Raw genomic sequence first — 16674 nt, forward strand, 5'->3', positions numbered from 1 at the left:
AATATCTTGAATTTACTAATCTGTATACATGTTATATCCTGCAGTGGAATGTAAGTGCTTTGGGGGGAGATATTAGTTCAATTTTTCCTCTGTGGTAACCCCTAGCATAGTGCCTTGCACATAAAAAAAAATCTTAATAAATTAATAAATGGCCTTAATAAATTTCTTGGATTGAATTAAACTTGTCTTAGGTGATACATTACTACTCTGGTATTGTTTCCACTTGCTTCTTATGGCCAAAAACAACAGTATAGTTCAATATTAGAACTAAAATTATTTATGATTGGTTGTCAAGGCATATTTGCCCTTGTGGAGGGGGGAAAAGAGAGTATATTATCCTGAAATGTTCAATAAAAATAAATTTTCTTATAAAATGGAACTAGTACTTGAAACTATTTATTTTTTTAAACCCTGTATAAATAGAAAAAGTTGTCAGATTCATTAAGGTTATTACTGCTAACAATTCACAGAGATGCTCTCTCTTCCCCAGTCACTATATTTAGTATTGGCCAGTGTTCCCAAATAATACTGTTGATAAGGCTATTATGCTTTCATTGAGTCTTATCCTGGGAAAATGTTTCTAAAAATGACCTCCATTATACCTACTTTTTGTATGTGGAAGAACTGGGGAACACAGTGGTGTTCTCTGACTGTAGATGAAGTCCTATATTTGCCAGAGGTAATACACAAGCACTAATAAGAGGGTCTTTTCTATTCTTTGGTGCTAGGAAATTCTCTCTTTAATTGGCAATTCAGATGAGGACCTTGGTAATCACTCTGAGCCTTGCTTAGCTAGAGCAGTTTCTTTGCTAAGTCAAACAGTTTAACAACAGGACTCAGACATTTCAGAATTAACCAAAAATATTTCCTTCCCCATTAGGGCTCTTCATGTTTGAAGTAACATTTCTGTAAATAAAATGTAGAAACAGTATCTTCAAGAATGGTAGAAATATATAAGGTGCTGAATATTTTCCATTATAGAAGAAGACTAGGCCCTGGACTGTTATGCTTTGACAGAGGGGTCCAATTCACTGGATAACACCTGCCCAACTGGAAGTAAAACTCCTGAGTACAGATGACCCAGATTAAAATGTCATTGGGAGATGTTTAATGAAATTAAAAATACAATAAAACAGATAATGTTGATTTGTGGTTTTTTAAGTCTGCATGTCCATCCCTTTTCCCCCAACTCTCTACCTCTGGATAGGCATTTAAAACCTTCACAATTTTGCTTCAACCTGTCTTTGCAAGATTTACTTAACATTACTCCCTCTCATCCTCTCTGCATGCCAGCTGCACTGGGCTATTTGCTGATCACTATACACAATACTCTAGTTCCCATCTTTGCACAGATTATTCCTCATTCTTTTTTTTTAATCTTTTATTTATTTATTTTTAGTCTTCAACATTCATTTCCACAAGATTTTGAGTTACAAATTTTCTCCCCATCTTTCCTCCACCCCCCCACCCCAAATAGCAAGCCTACTGAATACCCCTTCCCCCAATCTGCTCTCTCTTATATCCTCCCTCCCCCCACCAACTTTCTAGTAGGGCAAGATGGATTTCTATGCCCCAGTGCCTGTATATTTTATTTCCCAGTTCCATGTTTAAAAAAAAAACAACAATTTTTTTAAACATTTGTTTTTAAAACTTTGAGTTCCAGATTCTTTCCCTTCTTCCCTCCTCACCTACCCCAACTGGGAAGACAAGCAATTCCATATGGATTGTACATGTGTAGTTATGCAAAATGTTTCCATAGTAGTTATATTGTGAAACACTAACTGTATTTCCCTCCATCCTGTCCCACCCCCAATTATTCTATTTTCTACTTTGACCCTGTCCCTTTTTAAAGTGTTTGCTTTTAACTACCCTCTCCACCAATCTGCCCTCCCTTCCATCATCTCCCCTTTTATCCTCTTCACCCCTATTTTCCTGTAGGGTAAGATACCCAATTGAGTGTGTGTGTCATTTCCTCCTTAAGCCAAATGCAGTGAGAGTAAGGTTGACCCTTTTACCTTCCTGCTCTTCCCTTCCATTGTAAGAGTCTTCTCTTGCCTCTTTTGTTTTTTCTTTCTGGAGGGGGGAAGGTAGGGCAGTTGGAGTTAAGTGACTTGCCCAAGGTCACATGGCTAGTTTTGTGTTAAGTGTCTGAGGCTGGATTGAACTCAGGTCCTTCTGACTCCAGGGCTGGTGCTCTATTCACTGTGCCACTCTTGCTTACCCCTCTCTTGCCTCTTTTATATGAGATTATTTATTCTATCTCTCCCTTTCTCCTTCTCCCATTATATTCCTCTCTCACTTCTTAATTTTATTTTTTAGATATCATCCCTTCCTATTCAACTAACCCTGTACCCTCTATGTATACATGTACATACATATACATACTCACATATGTATTTATACACACATATATCCTCCTGTACATACATATTGATATATGTATAGATGTATATATATATACACACATATATACAACATCAGTTGTCCTCATAATGAGAAAAGTCTTATGAGTTACGATTATTGTTTTTTCATGTAGGAATGTAAATAGTTCAACTTTAATAAGTTTCTTATGATTTCTTTTTCCTGTTTACCTTCTCATGCTTTTCTTGCTTCTTGTATCTGAAAGTCAAGTTTTCTGCTCAGCTCTGGGTTTTTCATCAAGAATGCTTGAAAGTCATCTATTTCATTGAATGATGATATTTTCCTCTGAAGCATTATACTCAGTTTTGCTGGGTAGGTGATTCTTGGTTTTAATCCTAGCTCCTTTGACCTCCAGAATATCATATTCCAAGCCCTTCAATCCCTTAATATAGAAGCTGCTAGATCTTGTGTTATCCTGATTGTTTTTCCACAATACTCAAATTATGTATTCCTGACAGCTTGTAATATTTTCTCCTTGACCTGGGAACTCTGGAATTTGGCTATTATGTTCCTGGGAGTTTTCTTTTGGGGATCTTTTTCAAGAGGCATTGGTGAATTCTTTCCAATTTCTGTTTTGCCCTCTGGTTCTAGAATATCAGGGTAGTTTTCCTTGAGAATTTCTTGAAGGTTGATTTCTAGACTCTTTTTTTGATCATAGCTTTCAGGTAGACCAATAATTTTTAAATTATCTCTCCTGGATCTATTTTCCAAGTCAGTGGTTTTCCCACTGAGATATTTCACATTACCTTCTATTTTTTTCATTTCTTTGGATCTGTTTTATAGTATCTTGATTTCTCATAAAGTCATTAGCTTCCAATTCCTCCAATCTAATTTTGAAGGAGTTATTCTCTTCAGTAAGTTTTTGAAATTCCCTTTCCATCTGGCAAGTTCTACTTTTTAAGGCATTCTTCTCCTCGTTGGCTTTTTGGACTTCTTTTGTCATTTGAGTTAGTCTATTTTTTAAGGTGTTATTTTCTTCAGTGTAGTTTTTGGTCTCCTTTAGCAGGCTGTTGGCTTGCTCTTCCTGATTTTCTTGCATCATTTTCATTTCTCTTCCCAATTTTTCCTCCACTTCTCTTGATTTTCAAAATCCTTCTTGAGCCTGTAACCAGTTCAAATTTTTCTTGGAGGCTTTTGATGCAGGAATTCTTACTTCACTGATTTCCTCCCACTCCATGCCTTGATCTTTTTGTGCCCAAAAAAGGATTCCATGATCTGAATGTGCTTCCTCATCTCACCAGCCAATTACTGACTTTTGAGCTCTTTGCCATGGTAGAACTCTGCTTACAGAGTAGAGAAAGCTGTGTCCCAAATTTCTGGGGGTTTTGCATAATGTTGTCAGAGGTCTGGGGAGGGCGCCCTCTCTACAGCCCCCACAAGCTCTGGCACACTGACATTTCTTACTGTGACACAGATCCAAGCAGGTCAAAGCAAGAGCAATTACCCTCTGAATGGTCACTTGGTCCCCCTGTGATCTGCAGGCCAGGAGCTCTAGAGGCAGTCACTTGGCAGCTGCTGCTGGTTTCGCCTCAGCCACCTCTCGCCCCAGGGGCAAGGGCTGGACTGAGCTCTTCCGTCACCCCGTTCCGACAGGGTTCCCCACTGACCTTTTACTTTTTTCTTTGGTGTTTATGGGTTGAGAAGTCTGTAAACGGCCACAGTTGCCGGTGATTCACTCTGCTAAAGTCTGCTCCAACCAGTCTGTTCCACTGGTCAGGCCCACCTCATATCTGGGACCATGCAGCTCACATGGGACTGTGTTCAGCTCCCAGCTTGGTGTGATAGACCCTTCCTGTAGGTCTGCTGCGGTCACTTTGTGGGTTCTGTAGCTCTAAAATTTGTTTAGAGTCATATTTTATAGGTATTGGAGGTGGTTGGAACAGGAGCTCAAGCAAATTCCTGCTTTTACTCCACCATCTTGGCTCCGCCCCCTATTCCTCATTCTTGCAATGCTCTTCTTTCTCTTTTGTATTGATTAATAATTAATTATTTAACAATAATCTTGCCTCTTAGACTATTTAGTTCCACTCAAGTCACCTCTTACACAATATCTTACTTGATCTCCCCAGTTGTTAGGGCTCTTTGCAATTACTTTGTATTTTGTATATGTTTTCTTCCCCCTAGTAGAAGGTAAACTTCTTGATAGCAGAGATTATTTTTTTTTTTGTCTCATCTCTGGTGCATCATAGAACACTTAATAAATGCTTGTTTGATTTAGTTGAATTGATAACAAAATAACAGATCCAGAAGAGAACCAAAGGCATACCATATCTTTTTTCTGACCTTTTAGCTTCTTTATCTCTAAAATGAGGGGCTCAGACTAAATCATTAGGATCCAAAAGAATTTTGGCAAGCTAAGGTGCTGGGCTGTATCTGTTTAGATAGATCAGATTCAGTAGGCATAAACACAAAGTCTTGGAGCTTGGTATAAAAATCTTCTTTACAAGTAAGAGATAGAGAAAGCATAATTAGCAGTTCTGAAAAAAAGTGTGGTGTTTTTTAAAATTTGGGTTTTTTTAGACTGCATGCTTAGTATGAATTGACAATGTGATATGGAAAGCCCAGAAGCTCATGCCAGCTTGGGCTACATTAAGAGGAGCATAGCTTTCAGGAAGAGGGAGGTGATATTCCCACTGTATTTTGCCTTCATCAGACGTCAGCTGGAGTATTTTGTTCAGTTCTGGGGACCACAGTTTAAGAAGGATGTTTATAAGCTGTGTAGCATTTTTAAAAGGGGGCAATGAAAGTGGTGAAATACCTTGAGTTTATAGCATATTAGGATCATTTGAAGGAATTGGGCATGTCTAGTCTAGAGAAGAGAAGACTTAGAAGGAATTTGATAGATTTCTTTAAGTATTTGAATGGTCGTCACGTAGAGGAAAACTTAGCCTTTATAGGCTAGATAGTAGAAGGTAGAACTAATGAGACTTGGAAGTTGCAAAGAGATCTTTTTAAGTTTGATATCAGGAAGACTTCCCAATGGAGCTATTCAGAAGTGGACGTCGCTGCCTAGAGGTGGTGGAATGCCCCTTGCCAGAGTTCATCAGCTTTTTGATACATTAGGGGATTCCTTTCATATATGGTTTAGATCAGGGGTGGGGAATCTGAGGCCTCAAGACCACATGTGGCCCTCTAGGTCCTCAAGTACAGCTCTTTGACCGAATTTCTAGCTCTAAATCTTAGCTCTTCATGTTTCCTTGATCAGTCAACATTTATTGAAAATTCATCATTTAAAGAACACTGTGCCCTTTACTAGATTATCCCCTTGATAGAATAACAAGTATACTGTTTCTCATATCAGCACAATAAATCTATCTGAATGTTTGACCACTTTCTCTTTCTGAAATAAAAAGATCATGTATTACATAATTCATTAGATTATAGAAATCTGATTTGGGGGAAAAATTAGTCAGAATTTTACACAGCTAAATAGTAAAAATTAAATATATTATGGAATTGACCTAAGTTTTATACCTTGTTTAATGCTTTCTGGAATCAGGGAATCCACTTAATAGAGTTTTATTCTATTTGCCTCCACTATAGCTAGTTGAAGAGGCAACTAGATGGCTTAGTAGATAGAATGCTGGGCCTGGAGTCAGGAAGAAGAGTTCAAATGTGGACTCAGACACTTCCTAGCTGTGTGACCTGACCAAGTCACTTAACCTCTATCTGCTTTAATCCATTGGAGAAGGAAATGACCAACCACTCCAATATCTTTGCCAAGAAAACCCCATGGACAGGATTTATGTGCTGGGGTCCATAGGGTCATGAAGTGTCAGACATGACTGACCAACGTTAATAATAGCTATTTGCTTTGGCTCCTTTTACATGGAAAAAAAATCATTTCTCTTGATAATGCATATCTGCTTTTTTGTTAACAGCATGAATGTCTACTTGTAGCTCGTTTGAAAATAGTTTTAACAATAAAAATTTTATTACATTTACAACCACTGAAGTGTGTGTGTGTGTGAGTGTGTGTGTGTAAAAGACATTTTTAAGAATCTAAAGGCTGATTCATAATTTGGCTAGTAGATTTAGAACATTTCAGTAATCATAATTATAAAGTCAACTAAAATAGCTGTAATTGAATGAAACATTAACGTGGATTGAAACAGTAAGGCTGAGAGGGAGTGTATTAAGGCTACTGTTTCATCACAGTGTTTTATTTTGTTTTGTTTTTCCTACAGGTTCTGCTTTATGTGTCTACAACTTAAAGCCATCAGAATACAGTACACATTCAAAAGCTTCTGTTCTCTGCCCCAAACTCCCAGTTCCTGAGAGGTAAATTTAATTGCAATGTTTAACTGTTGTGGGCTTTTTTTCCTTTTTGTCAGGGTGTGGGGGTCCAAGCAAAGAAAAGAAATATGTGATATTTTAAACTACACATTCTTAGGGAAAATAGCTTATGTGTTAAAATTTATGTTTGTCATAAAGTTGAAGTATACTCTGAAATCATATTTCTAAAAGATTATGATATTAAGATTCCTATCTGGAATTGGTGGAATGTCAACAGCCAATGTTTCTGTAGTGTGCTAAGGTTTACAAAATGCTTTCCTCACAATAGCTCTGGAAGGTTCATAATGCAAGTATTTTTAGCCCCATTTTAGGGATAAAGAAGTATTCTCAAAGAACGCAAGCTGCTTGCCCTGGGTTACATTACTGCTATATTTTGGAGCCATTATTCAGTCTAGGGTCTTTCTTGATTCCAGGTTCAGCACTCTTTCTACTATGCTACACTGCAAAGAAATATGATACAGTTCTTACTAGTGATATGGATATTATCCTAGTTAGGCTATCAGTCTCGTAGTTAAGTTATAGATTCATGTATTTGTGGACCCGACTTGTGATTTCATTGGTATCAGGAATTCCTAGTAAGCACTCTCCCACTACTGATATAGATAGGTAACTGCTCTGCAGAGACAGTCTAAGGAGTTGCTTGGGACACTGAAATATTAAATGAATTCTCCAAGGTCACACTTGTGGTAAGTGTCAGAGGTAGGATTTGAACCCACATACACACCAGAATCAGTTCTCTTTTTACTCTTGTACCAAACTGCCTCCCAATCTAAGTAGCAAAAACTCACAGATTCCAAAGTCTCTAGAAGGCAGATCTTACACAAACATGTATGTGTGTTGCACACATTATATGTATAGATATATGTGTGTATGTATACATATATGTTTACATTTTTGGTTGCATTTTTATTTACCTTTTTTAACATTAAAGCAATATATTCTATATGTTAACCCACACCTCTTAATTGTGAGATCTTTTCAACAGAAAATTGGATTGGATAGAGTGCTAGCCTTTGGAGTTCAAGAGGACTGGGGTTGAATATTCTTAGATGCTTATGAGTTGTGTTGCCTCAGATCCTTGGTTTCTTTGTTTGTAAAATGACACTAATATTTGTACTTCCTACCTTGTAGAATATAGAAAGCACATTATACAACTTAAAATGCTATATTAATATGAATTGTTGTTATTTGTATTTCAAGGTGTTAATTTCTGTAATGAAGACTTCTTACCTGGTCTTAATGCTTGAGATTACCCAAGAGTTTATGTATTTGATTTACAGAGCCAAAATGTTATTAAGGAATCAGATTCTCAGAACACCATATGATATTTCCACCAAATATCATAAGATTGGGAATATTAGGCAATTTTGAGAGTGAATTTATAGAAGAGGTTGCCTTAGATTAATTGAAAAAGGATCACCAATAATTATAGGGCTCTCTTTCTACTCATACTTTTCTAATTATAAGCATTTAGTAGGAAGTGATCTTTCATGGCCACTGGCAAAAGTACTTCAAAAATTAAGTGGGGAAAATATTAGAGTAATATGTATCTGCTGCTATTCAACTGCGCAATCCCTAGTGGACCATACTGCTGCCCCTGTTTCCAATTCTACTACCATTCAGGACTTGGAAACATGATTTTACACAGGAATGCAATGTTAATCTCACAACAGTGATGTGAGCTTGTGTGATACATTCATGTGTAGGTGTCCTTGTATTCTAGATAAGCATTTTCTAGAACATTTTTCAAAAGACACCTTTCTTTCCTACCTTTGCCTGCCCCCACCCTCTCTGCCCACCCCTCAACCCCGTGGGGCTAAGAAGTTTTGAAAGAACTCAAAAATTCTTTTAATCCATCCCTTAATATTGGCATAGTGCCATGCCCAAACTATTCAAGAAAGTGTTTTTGCTATCCCTAAAAACATCTACAATTTCTTATACTAGCTTATTCTAGTTGTTCACAGTCTGAATATTGCCTTGTCTCAATATTGTCTCTTCTCAATTAATGTATTTTAATGTATTTGAAATCAAACTATGTATTTGAAATCGAAAGAAAAAGATAGAGAACTCTCGAGAGAGGATGTAACTAAGGCCACAGTTAATTTTGTTCTGTGGTGACCATTTGTGACAAAGACAAAAGGGAAGTTTTCATCAAAGGAGAGTAACAGATAGTGAAACAGGACTTGGAGAAGACTCTATAATGTGGTTTGGTCTTTGGAGAAACCTGCAATATCTCAGCTAAAACAGAGAGAATGAAGTTGAAATATAGGAATTTGTTTAGGTAGAAATAGCTGTAGATTGGTAAGGAACATTTAAAAGATATAACAAATTGGGAAAAGATGTATATTTTGGACTTTTTTCCTGTAATGGTCTTTTCTTCCTTACCTTCTAGGTGTCCTTTGCATGATTTCCAGCATATCAACTCCTTCCTAATAATAAGAGTAGCTCTCATTCTTACAGTACTTTGAAGTCAACAAAGGGATTTCCTCACAACCACTCTGTTAATAAGTAAATTAGTGCAAGTGGTAGTATCTGCTCTATAGAGTCAGAACTTGAATCTCAGAGAGGTTAAGTGACTGATCCAGTGTTACGAAGAGAGTGATTGTTAGAACTGGCATTTGAACCCAGAGAGAAGACAGCATGGGACAGGGCTCAAGAGAGTCAGGAGCCAGCTCTGACATTTACTTCCTTTGTGACTTCAAGCAAGTCTCTTAATCTTCCTGGGCCTTACTTTCCTCATCTATAAAACAAGGGGATTGGACTAGATTACCTCCAAGTTCTCTTGCAGCTCTGGATCTAGCTTCCTAAGATCTGATCTAGTGCTATGCTTCCTGAGAAGTGTCTTCCTATGGCACAAGGCCGCTTCTGCTATAGAGGAGAGCATTCTGATAAACTAATTTACAATAAAGTGTTAGTTACTGATAATAGTTTAATGTGTTACTCCTCTTGGGAGTATTTGTTTTTTCAAATAGCACTCCTGGAAAGGGCAACGCGCAGCTCAATGGAATCAATCTCTAATGGTGACATTTTCAGCCCTGTGGCCCCGGGGGAAAAGAGATGTTCTGCCTCCTTATAAGGCCAGCTTTCCTGCACAGCCAGAGAGAGCAAGAATAGGGGAAATACATTAAAGACATGATAAATAACTACCAGCCAAGAGAAAATGTTAATTTGTTAGAATGAAATTAAAAATTGAAGAAAGATGTACAGGAACAGAAGAGGGGAAAAGATTGATAATGGTGGGAATTAGACAGGAGAAATAAAAATAAATTTTCATTCTAATTAGATTTGCAACTAATGTGCTTTGTGACTTGTATAAGCTGGAAAGATGTTGCCAGAAATATTTATTGCTACATTTTCTTAAACAAGTAATTTTACATGGAGGTTTTCTGCAGTTGTGTTTACAGAAATTTTAATAATTATGCAGGTTGCAGATTCCTGCCTTCTAATATGATACTGCTCTCAAGTCACCATCCCTATGACCACCAACTGCTTTCAGTTAAAAAGTAATATTTTAAAACCAGGTGTGTTAAACATTTTTGATGCTTCATCATATCTTGAGGGTGTTCATTAATTTGTGTTATCACTTAATGAACTTAAAGGGTAACGGGCAAGGTGTTTGCTTAACTGAAATTACTATTTGTCTTTGAAATTTTTTTTTCTCTTTTTTACTAAATAAACTGGTACACTACTTGTTATATTTTTTTTTCTGGTTACTCGAGCTTCCAACAAATGTGATAAAGCAGCAGATTTTTAATGGAAATATGTACTCCCTTTAAGCCTCCAGAAAGTGAGAGCTCAGAAGGTAGCAAAAGTTTTTATTAATAGTTCCTTGTTTTTGTTCTTTCTTTTTGAGTGAGGAACATAGCATCTTAAAAAAAAATCCTAAAGTAAAAACGGGTTCCATGACCTGTATTCTCCAAATTATTGATTGTTCAAGGAGGCTTGAAAAATCACTTAAATTACATTACTTGAGACATATCATTTAATTGATAAACATAGAAGATAAATAATTCCAGGGGTCTGATGGCTGAGATTTTTAAGTACTCCATATATGGTAAAATTGTGTATTATATGTGATGGGGGGGGGAAGTCTTTGTATGCAATGTAGTTTATCTTTTTAAATATGGAGTTTAATTTTTAATCTAAGAATTTACTTTTATTTTTAGTAAGTTGGTCCAAATATTGATATTTCTTCCACTTTCTTGCTTGTAATATATACATTGGAACAGAAAGCAGAACATTATTGAGACCATGAGCTAAACATTCAATCAGCATGTGTTGATTTCATACTTTATAGTTTAGAACTATCTATTAATTTAACAACTGATAAGGATCAGGTCACATGGTTGTAGAGTCATTGTCATAGTTTTCTAATTTGGGGATGACTAATTGTGTGGCTTCTGTTCTTAAGTTTTGGGTTTTTTTTTTTAATTACATATATTCTTTTACACCACCTTCAGTGCCTGGTATATCCATCCCCTCACGCATGCAAAGAACCACTGGTCTGTAATCAAAAACAAGGAAGAAAGAAGGAAAATAGTTTAGCAAAATTAACTAATATATCAAATTGCATTATTTATGCTGTGTTGCAGAAGGGTGGGAGATGGCATATTTTTTATGTCCTTATTCATGACCCTATATTGACCATGGAATTCTTGGCCACAGTAGCTCAATTTCACATTGCCACATTTTGCCCATTCTGCCGCTGAGGTACAGAGATAGATAGTAAAGCTGGAAGGGTAGGTTCTGTGTTTAAAAAAAAATTAAAAGGTCATAGAAGAAAACAAAAAGTACACAAAGGAATACAAACATTTTTTTTTCCTTTTGGATGGGGGAAGGCAAGGCATTTGGGGTTAAGTGACTTGCCTAAGGTCACACAGCTAGTTGTGTCAAAAGTATCTGAGGTAGAATTTGAACTCAGGTCCTCCTGACTCCAAGACCAGTGCTCTATTCACTGAGCCATCTAGCTGCCCTGATACAAACTCTTTTTTTTGGCAGATTTTTCAAATTTAAAATATATAGAATAATGTACGTATACATATTTTAAACTATATGGAGTAACCCATTGACCAGTGAAAGATCTAGCACCTGAAACCTCAGTCTCTTGAATCCCACTCTATGTTTTTTCCATTATGCTGAAAGAAATGCAGGAAGAATGGTGCTGGAGCAAATTGTCTGTTACCAGTCAGATTGAAATGATTTGTATTTCAGTTTTAGTGTATAAATCATGGTTTATATGAGCCCAGGAAATACTAAATGAGGCCTTATCTGTTGTAATACCACTCTTGTGTTTAGTCATCAGATAGAAAAAAAGAAAGTAGAGAGGGAGGATATAGAAATTGAGTTGGTTTTAGAAATAGAAAGACCATCAGAGTCCTGAAGATTAGTGTAGTTACCATAAGTCCAGGATTGAGCAAAAGTATCATTATTGGGGGTAAGAAAGACAAGTGATGAAACTTAAGAGACTGGAATGGAATATCTAGCACAATAAATGGGATTGAATAAGGGGCCTGATATGGACAGGTCATTACTTCCCAAACAATTGTAGACCAAATTCACCCAAGCAACTGCCCGAAGAACACTTAAAATTAGATATGGGTATAAACAGGGAGAAGGCAACAACTTTCATTCAAAATTAAGAGATGGAAATAATAGGTGGTCAGAATAGTTGTTTAATATGGAGACAGCATTCAGATTTTAAAAGTTGAGAATTTTGACATTTGTGTGCATGCATGTGTGTGTTTGTGTGTGTGTGTGTGTGTGTGTGTGTGTGTGTGTGTGTAGACACTGAAATAGAATGGGAAACAAGATAAATGCCCAAATCACATTTTAAGAGGTTGGAATACCCCAGATCACATCTTTTATGGGGGTAACTACAGTAAGAAACTACACTGGATTCAAGTGTCTGAGATAATAATGGAAGCAAAAAGGACCTGTACTCTAGAATTAATTGCTCTTTTTCAGTCCACCTTAGGACTAGGAGAGGATAGGAGAAGGAAGAGATGAAGTGTGTTGCTGAGAAAGCTACATAGGTAAAGAAAATAAATTTACCAAGATCTCCAGTTAGGAATGACTACAAAAGGAGAGGACAATTGTGCTCATGTCATTAGTTAACCACAGACAAATGCATAAGCACACAGATGAATACAGTGATGCAGCCTTCTTCACAGTGTGGTACAACTACAACCATCTCAGATAAGGAGCGAAAGCATGAAAACCAAGCCTACCTTGTTTCAGAGAGTGTTCACAACATACAAAAACTTCAAATTAAAGAAAAATTACTTGAAATATGGAAAAAAACATGCTAATCCTTTAGAAAAAGAAGAGGAGGCAGTATTTATTGCATTTACTGTTAAAGATATATACAGTGACATTTTAGATGCAGAAATCTTCCATGATTGTTAACTGTAGTGTAATGAAAAAAAAATCAAGAATAGATTTGAAGCTAGAAGACTTAGATTTATATCCCAGCTCTTCTGTCTGCTTCTTCTGTGACTTTCAACAAATCACTTAACTTCTGGATTCCATTTTCCTTGTCTACAAAAGTAGAAGATTGGACTAAAAGCTCGTTGAGCTCCTGTGTATACTGGAGCAGAGAATGTAAGGGTCCTAATTTGAGCTTTGTAATTCAAAGTTCCCTCCCTTCTTTGACCTAAAAAGTACCCAGTCATTCTTTTAAAGAAATTGTGTCCTCAAAGTCCCTGGATGTAGAAAAAATATATATGTAAAGTATGCATCCTCTCTATTAATATAGATCATTTTAGACATGACTGAAGAGAGACAGTGATAATGGTCCTTGACTATGTGTGCACACACACATGCATGCACGCACACACACACACACACACACACACACCACTCACTTCCATAATAGTACCTATGATGTACCAGGTTTTGTGCTAAGTTCTTTACAGATATAATCTCATTTGATGCTTACAACAACTCTGTAGGTAGGTGCTATTATTATCCCCATGACCTGCCCAGGGATACACAGGTAGTAAGTACTCAGATCTTCCTGACTCCACCCAAGCTCTATCCACAGTGCTACCTAACTGCCTCAACTGCCTCTCCTTCCACAACAGTGGTTCCCTGTTATGCACATTTGGATACCACAACATTTGGTCTGAGTTGCTCAAATAGTTTATTAATAATAAGTAACCAAATGGATTCCTGCCTCCAGGTACAGGTTAGAATTTCTTTGCTTAGGCTTTATCTGTAGTCACACTCATAACATCTTCTGGTCAGTTACAAGTGCCCTGAATTTCTGATAGTCTCCAGGGACTGGTCTGTTAACTTCCTTTTTAGCCTGCTGGTCTGAAAAAGCCCCTAGGGGCTGTTTTTTTAGCCCTTACTAACCAGCTGTTGGAATCCTCTGGTAGCTACAAATATAAGACACCCCAAAGAGCACCAGTAAGATTGGATAACATCTTTTATGTACCCTAAAAATCCCTTATACATTAAATTCTTAGAGGTACAATTTGCCCTGAGAAGAACATAATGTATACATGCAATGAAGCCAATCTAAACCATAAAATGTTTAAATGTTGCATATAGCTGAGATAAGAAATGTTCTACAAGGCAGGCTCATCTTTTTTTTGTTTTTTTGTTTTAACTAACTAGTTCATTATTTTTATTTTTTTTTTTAAGCAATTGGGGTTAAGTAACTTGCTCAAGGTTACATGGCCAGTTATTTCTGGGTGTGGTGCTGAGTGTCTGAGCCCGGGATTCGATCTCCAGGTCGTCCCAACACTGGAACCAGTGCTCTTACTCGCTGAGCCACCTGGCTGCCCCTAAGCAATTAGGGTTAAGTAACTTGCTCAAGGTTACACGGCCAGGTGTTTCTGGGTGGGTGCTAAGCATCTGAGCCCGGGATTCGATCTCCAGGTCTTCTCAACACTGGAGCCGGTGCTCTTACTTGCTGTGCTACCTGGCCGCCCCTAGTTCATTATTTTTAATATGTTTGTGTATCTCTGGGACAAGAGTATTGATTGCCAATGAGTTTTAGACTCCTGTTCTCGGTATCTAATTTGGACTTGTGGTCATGAGATATCATCAATAATGGGTCATCTTAAGCTAGAATGACATACTGTACCAGTTATGTAGACAGCTAATTGAGGATAAAGAGCAAAATGCTAAAGCTAAGAGTCTAATGCTACTAACTAAATAATAACTTTATATGATAATTTAAAGTTTCTAATATACTTTACATTGTTTCATTTTAAAGCCTCATGACAACCTTGTCAGATAGCTAATTAAGGTTCCATTTTACAGATGTAGAAACAGGCACAGAGAAATTTTGTGACCTATCCATGATCATATAGCTAGTAAATGGCAGAGCCCAAACTTGAAGCTGAGTTTCTGACTGTAAGTTAAAAGGCATAGTCAGAAGAAAATGCTAAAATCTTACAGAGATATTTTCTTAGTTCTGGTGACAGGACCCATGAAGAAGAAAATTTATATATATATAGAGAGAGAGAAGGAGAAAGACGGGGGGAGGGGAAGAGAAAGCAGGAATGGGTTGAATGTTATCAGCCCTTTGAAAGTTCCAAATAAGGACCCAAGATTCACTCCTCATTGAAAAACTCTGGTTACTTCTGAGAAGATGCCTTGTTTTCTTATTTAGAAAGTTTAGCCTGAGGTAAGTTAACAAAGATCCTATGACCTGATAACTGTTAGATCATTAGAGAGAGCAGGTCTTTGATCAGAAAATGAAAAATTTCATTCCTGGTTCGTGTTTCCCCAAGAAGTCTGAGGATTCAAGCTTCCTGGAATTTCAGTGAAAATTTCAAATTTTGACATTTACTTTCAAGTAGTAAGGAAGCTAAGACAAATTAGTCAGCTAAGTAGTCATCATTGGTTTATTATTGCACATTACACACAGTGCTTTCTAAGGTATATTTCAGGCCAAGAAAATGTTTTGTTTACCAGTAAATAAAAATCAAGACTGTTGCTGTTTAGAATGGTGGGCAGCTTTCCTGAGGTGGAGCAACAGCACTCAAAGCTGGAGGGTTTTATTTCTCTCCTGATAGCAAATTGCTTTCTATAAAGCATAAAATTACCTCTTGTGATCACATGGGTAGTTTTGTCTTAATAGCATGCTCTCTTTCTTGTACTTAAATACTAACAAGGCAAAATAAATACCCACTACACTTAGAGATCCCTTGGATGGAATGAGTTCCTAAAGTATTCTTTAATTACTAGTAAAAGTAATTCTGCTTTGTTTTTCAGATAGGGAACCTAAGACAGAAAGATAGCATGACTTTGGGTTGTACTGCTAGTCAAGTACACACGGAGGTTCTAATGAACCTTAGGAACTTGATTCTTGGCCCTGTAATCTTGATGATGATAATGATAACTGACACTCATATAACTCTCAGAGATATAGAGAGCACTTCTTGTGTTTGACCTCATTTGGTCCTCTTGCACTACAGATCCTTCCTATGTTGTTATCACCATTTTGCAGTTGAGGAAACAGATTCAGATCGGTTAAACCATTAGTGAGTGACATGTCCAGGGTTACACATGCGAGTGTTTGAGGCAAGATTTAAACCCAGATCTTCTTGACTTCATGTCCATGCTGCTTTATCTTAACTATTAATTGGGTCACCAAAGGATGTGAACTTAGAAATAGAAATTAATAATTTAGTCACAGACAAATACATTAAAATTGTCCTAAAATATTTTAAATACTTATTAGCCCTCTCTTTTAAAATAAAACCTCAGGTACCTCAATAAGCATTTAATAAGCATGTGCTCAATACATGGTGTGTTTGTGTGTGATGCACAAAGGTACAAATAGACTCTTTAGTAGTATGAAATTAAATTTACCGATGGTGTAATCACTGCTGTCTTCTTTTACAGTACTTCGTTTTGATCAGATTGTGCCATTTGCTCAGAGTTTAAATGCAAATACAACAGAACCCTTTTGTAGCACGCAGAGCTTGATATTACAAAATC

At 36.9% G+C, this 16674-nt stretch overlaps 1 protein-coding gene across 2 annotated transcripts in view; it reads left to right on the forward strand.

Annotated features, from left to right (window-relative positions):
* Positions 1-16674, forward strand: part of SLC44A1 (solute carrier family 44 member 1) — a 217524-nt gene that overhangs the window by 155960 nt on the left and 44890 nt on the right. For both annotated transcript variants that reach the window (XM_069106130.1, XM_069106121.1), the window contains exon 5: positions 6609-6702. In XM_069106130.1, coding sequence (XP_068962231.1) covers positions 6609-6702 — 94 coding nt within the window. The remainder of the gene's footprint in view (positions 1-6608; positions 6703-16674) is intronic.

The sequence above is a fragment of the Petaurus breviceps genome, unplaced genomic scaffold (genome assembly GCF_028583685.1).
Source record: "Petaurus breviceps papuanus isolate PSGF00001 unplaced genomic scaffold, PetGlider_PUasm1.0 138, whole genome shotgun sequence".
NCBI classification, from domain to species: domain Eukaryota; kingdom Metazoa; phylum Chordata; class Mammalia; order Diprotodontia; family Petauridae; genus Petaurus; species Petaurus breviceps.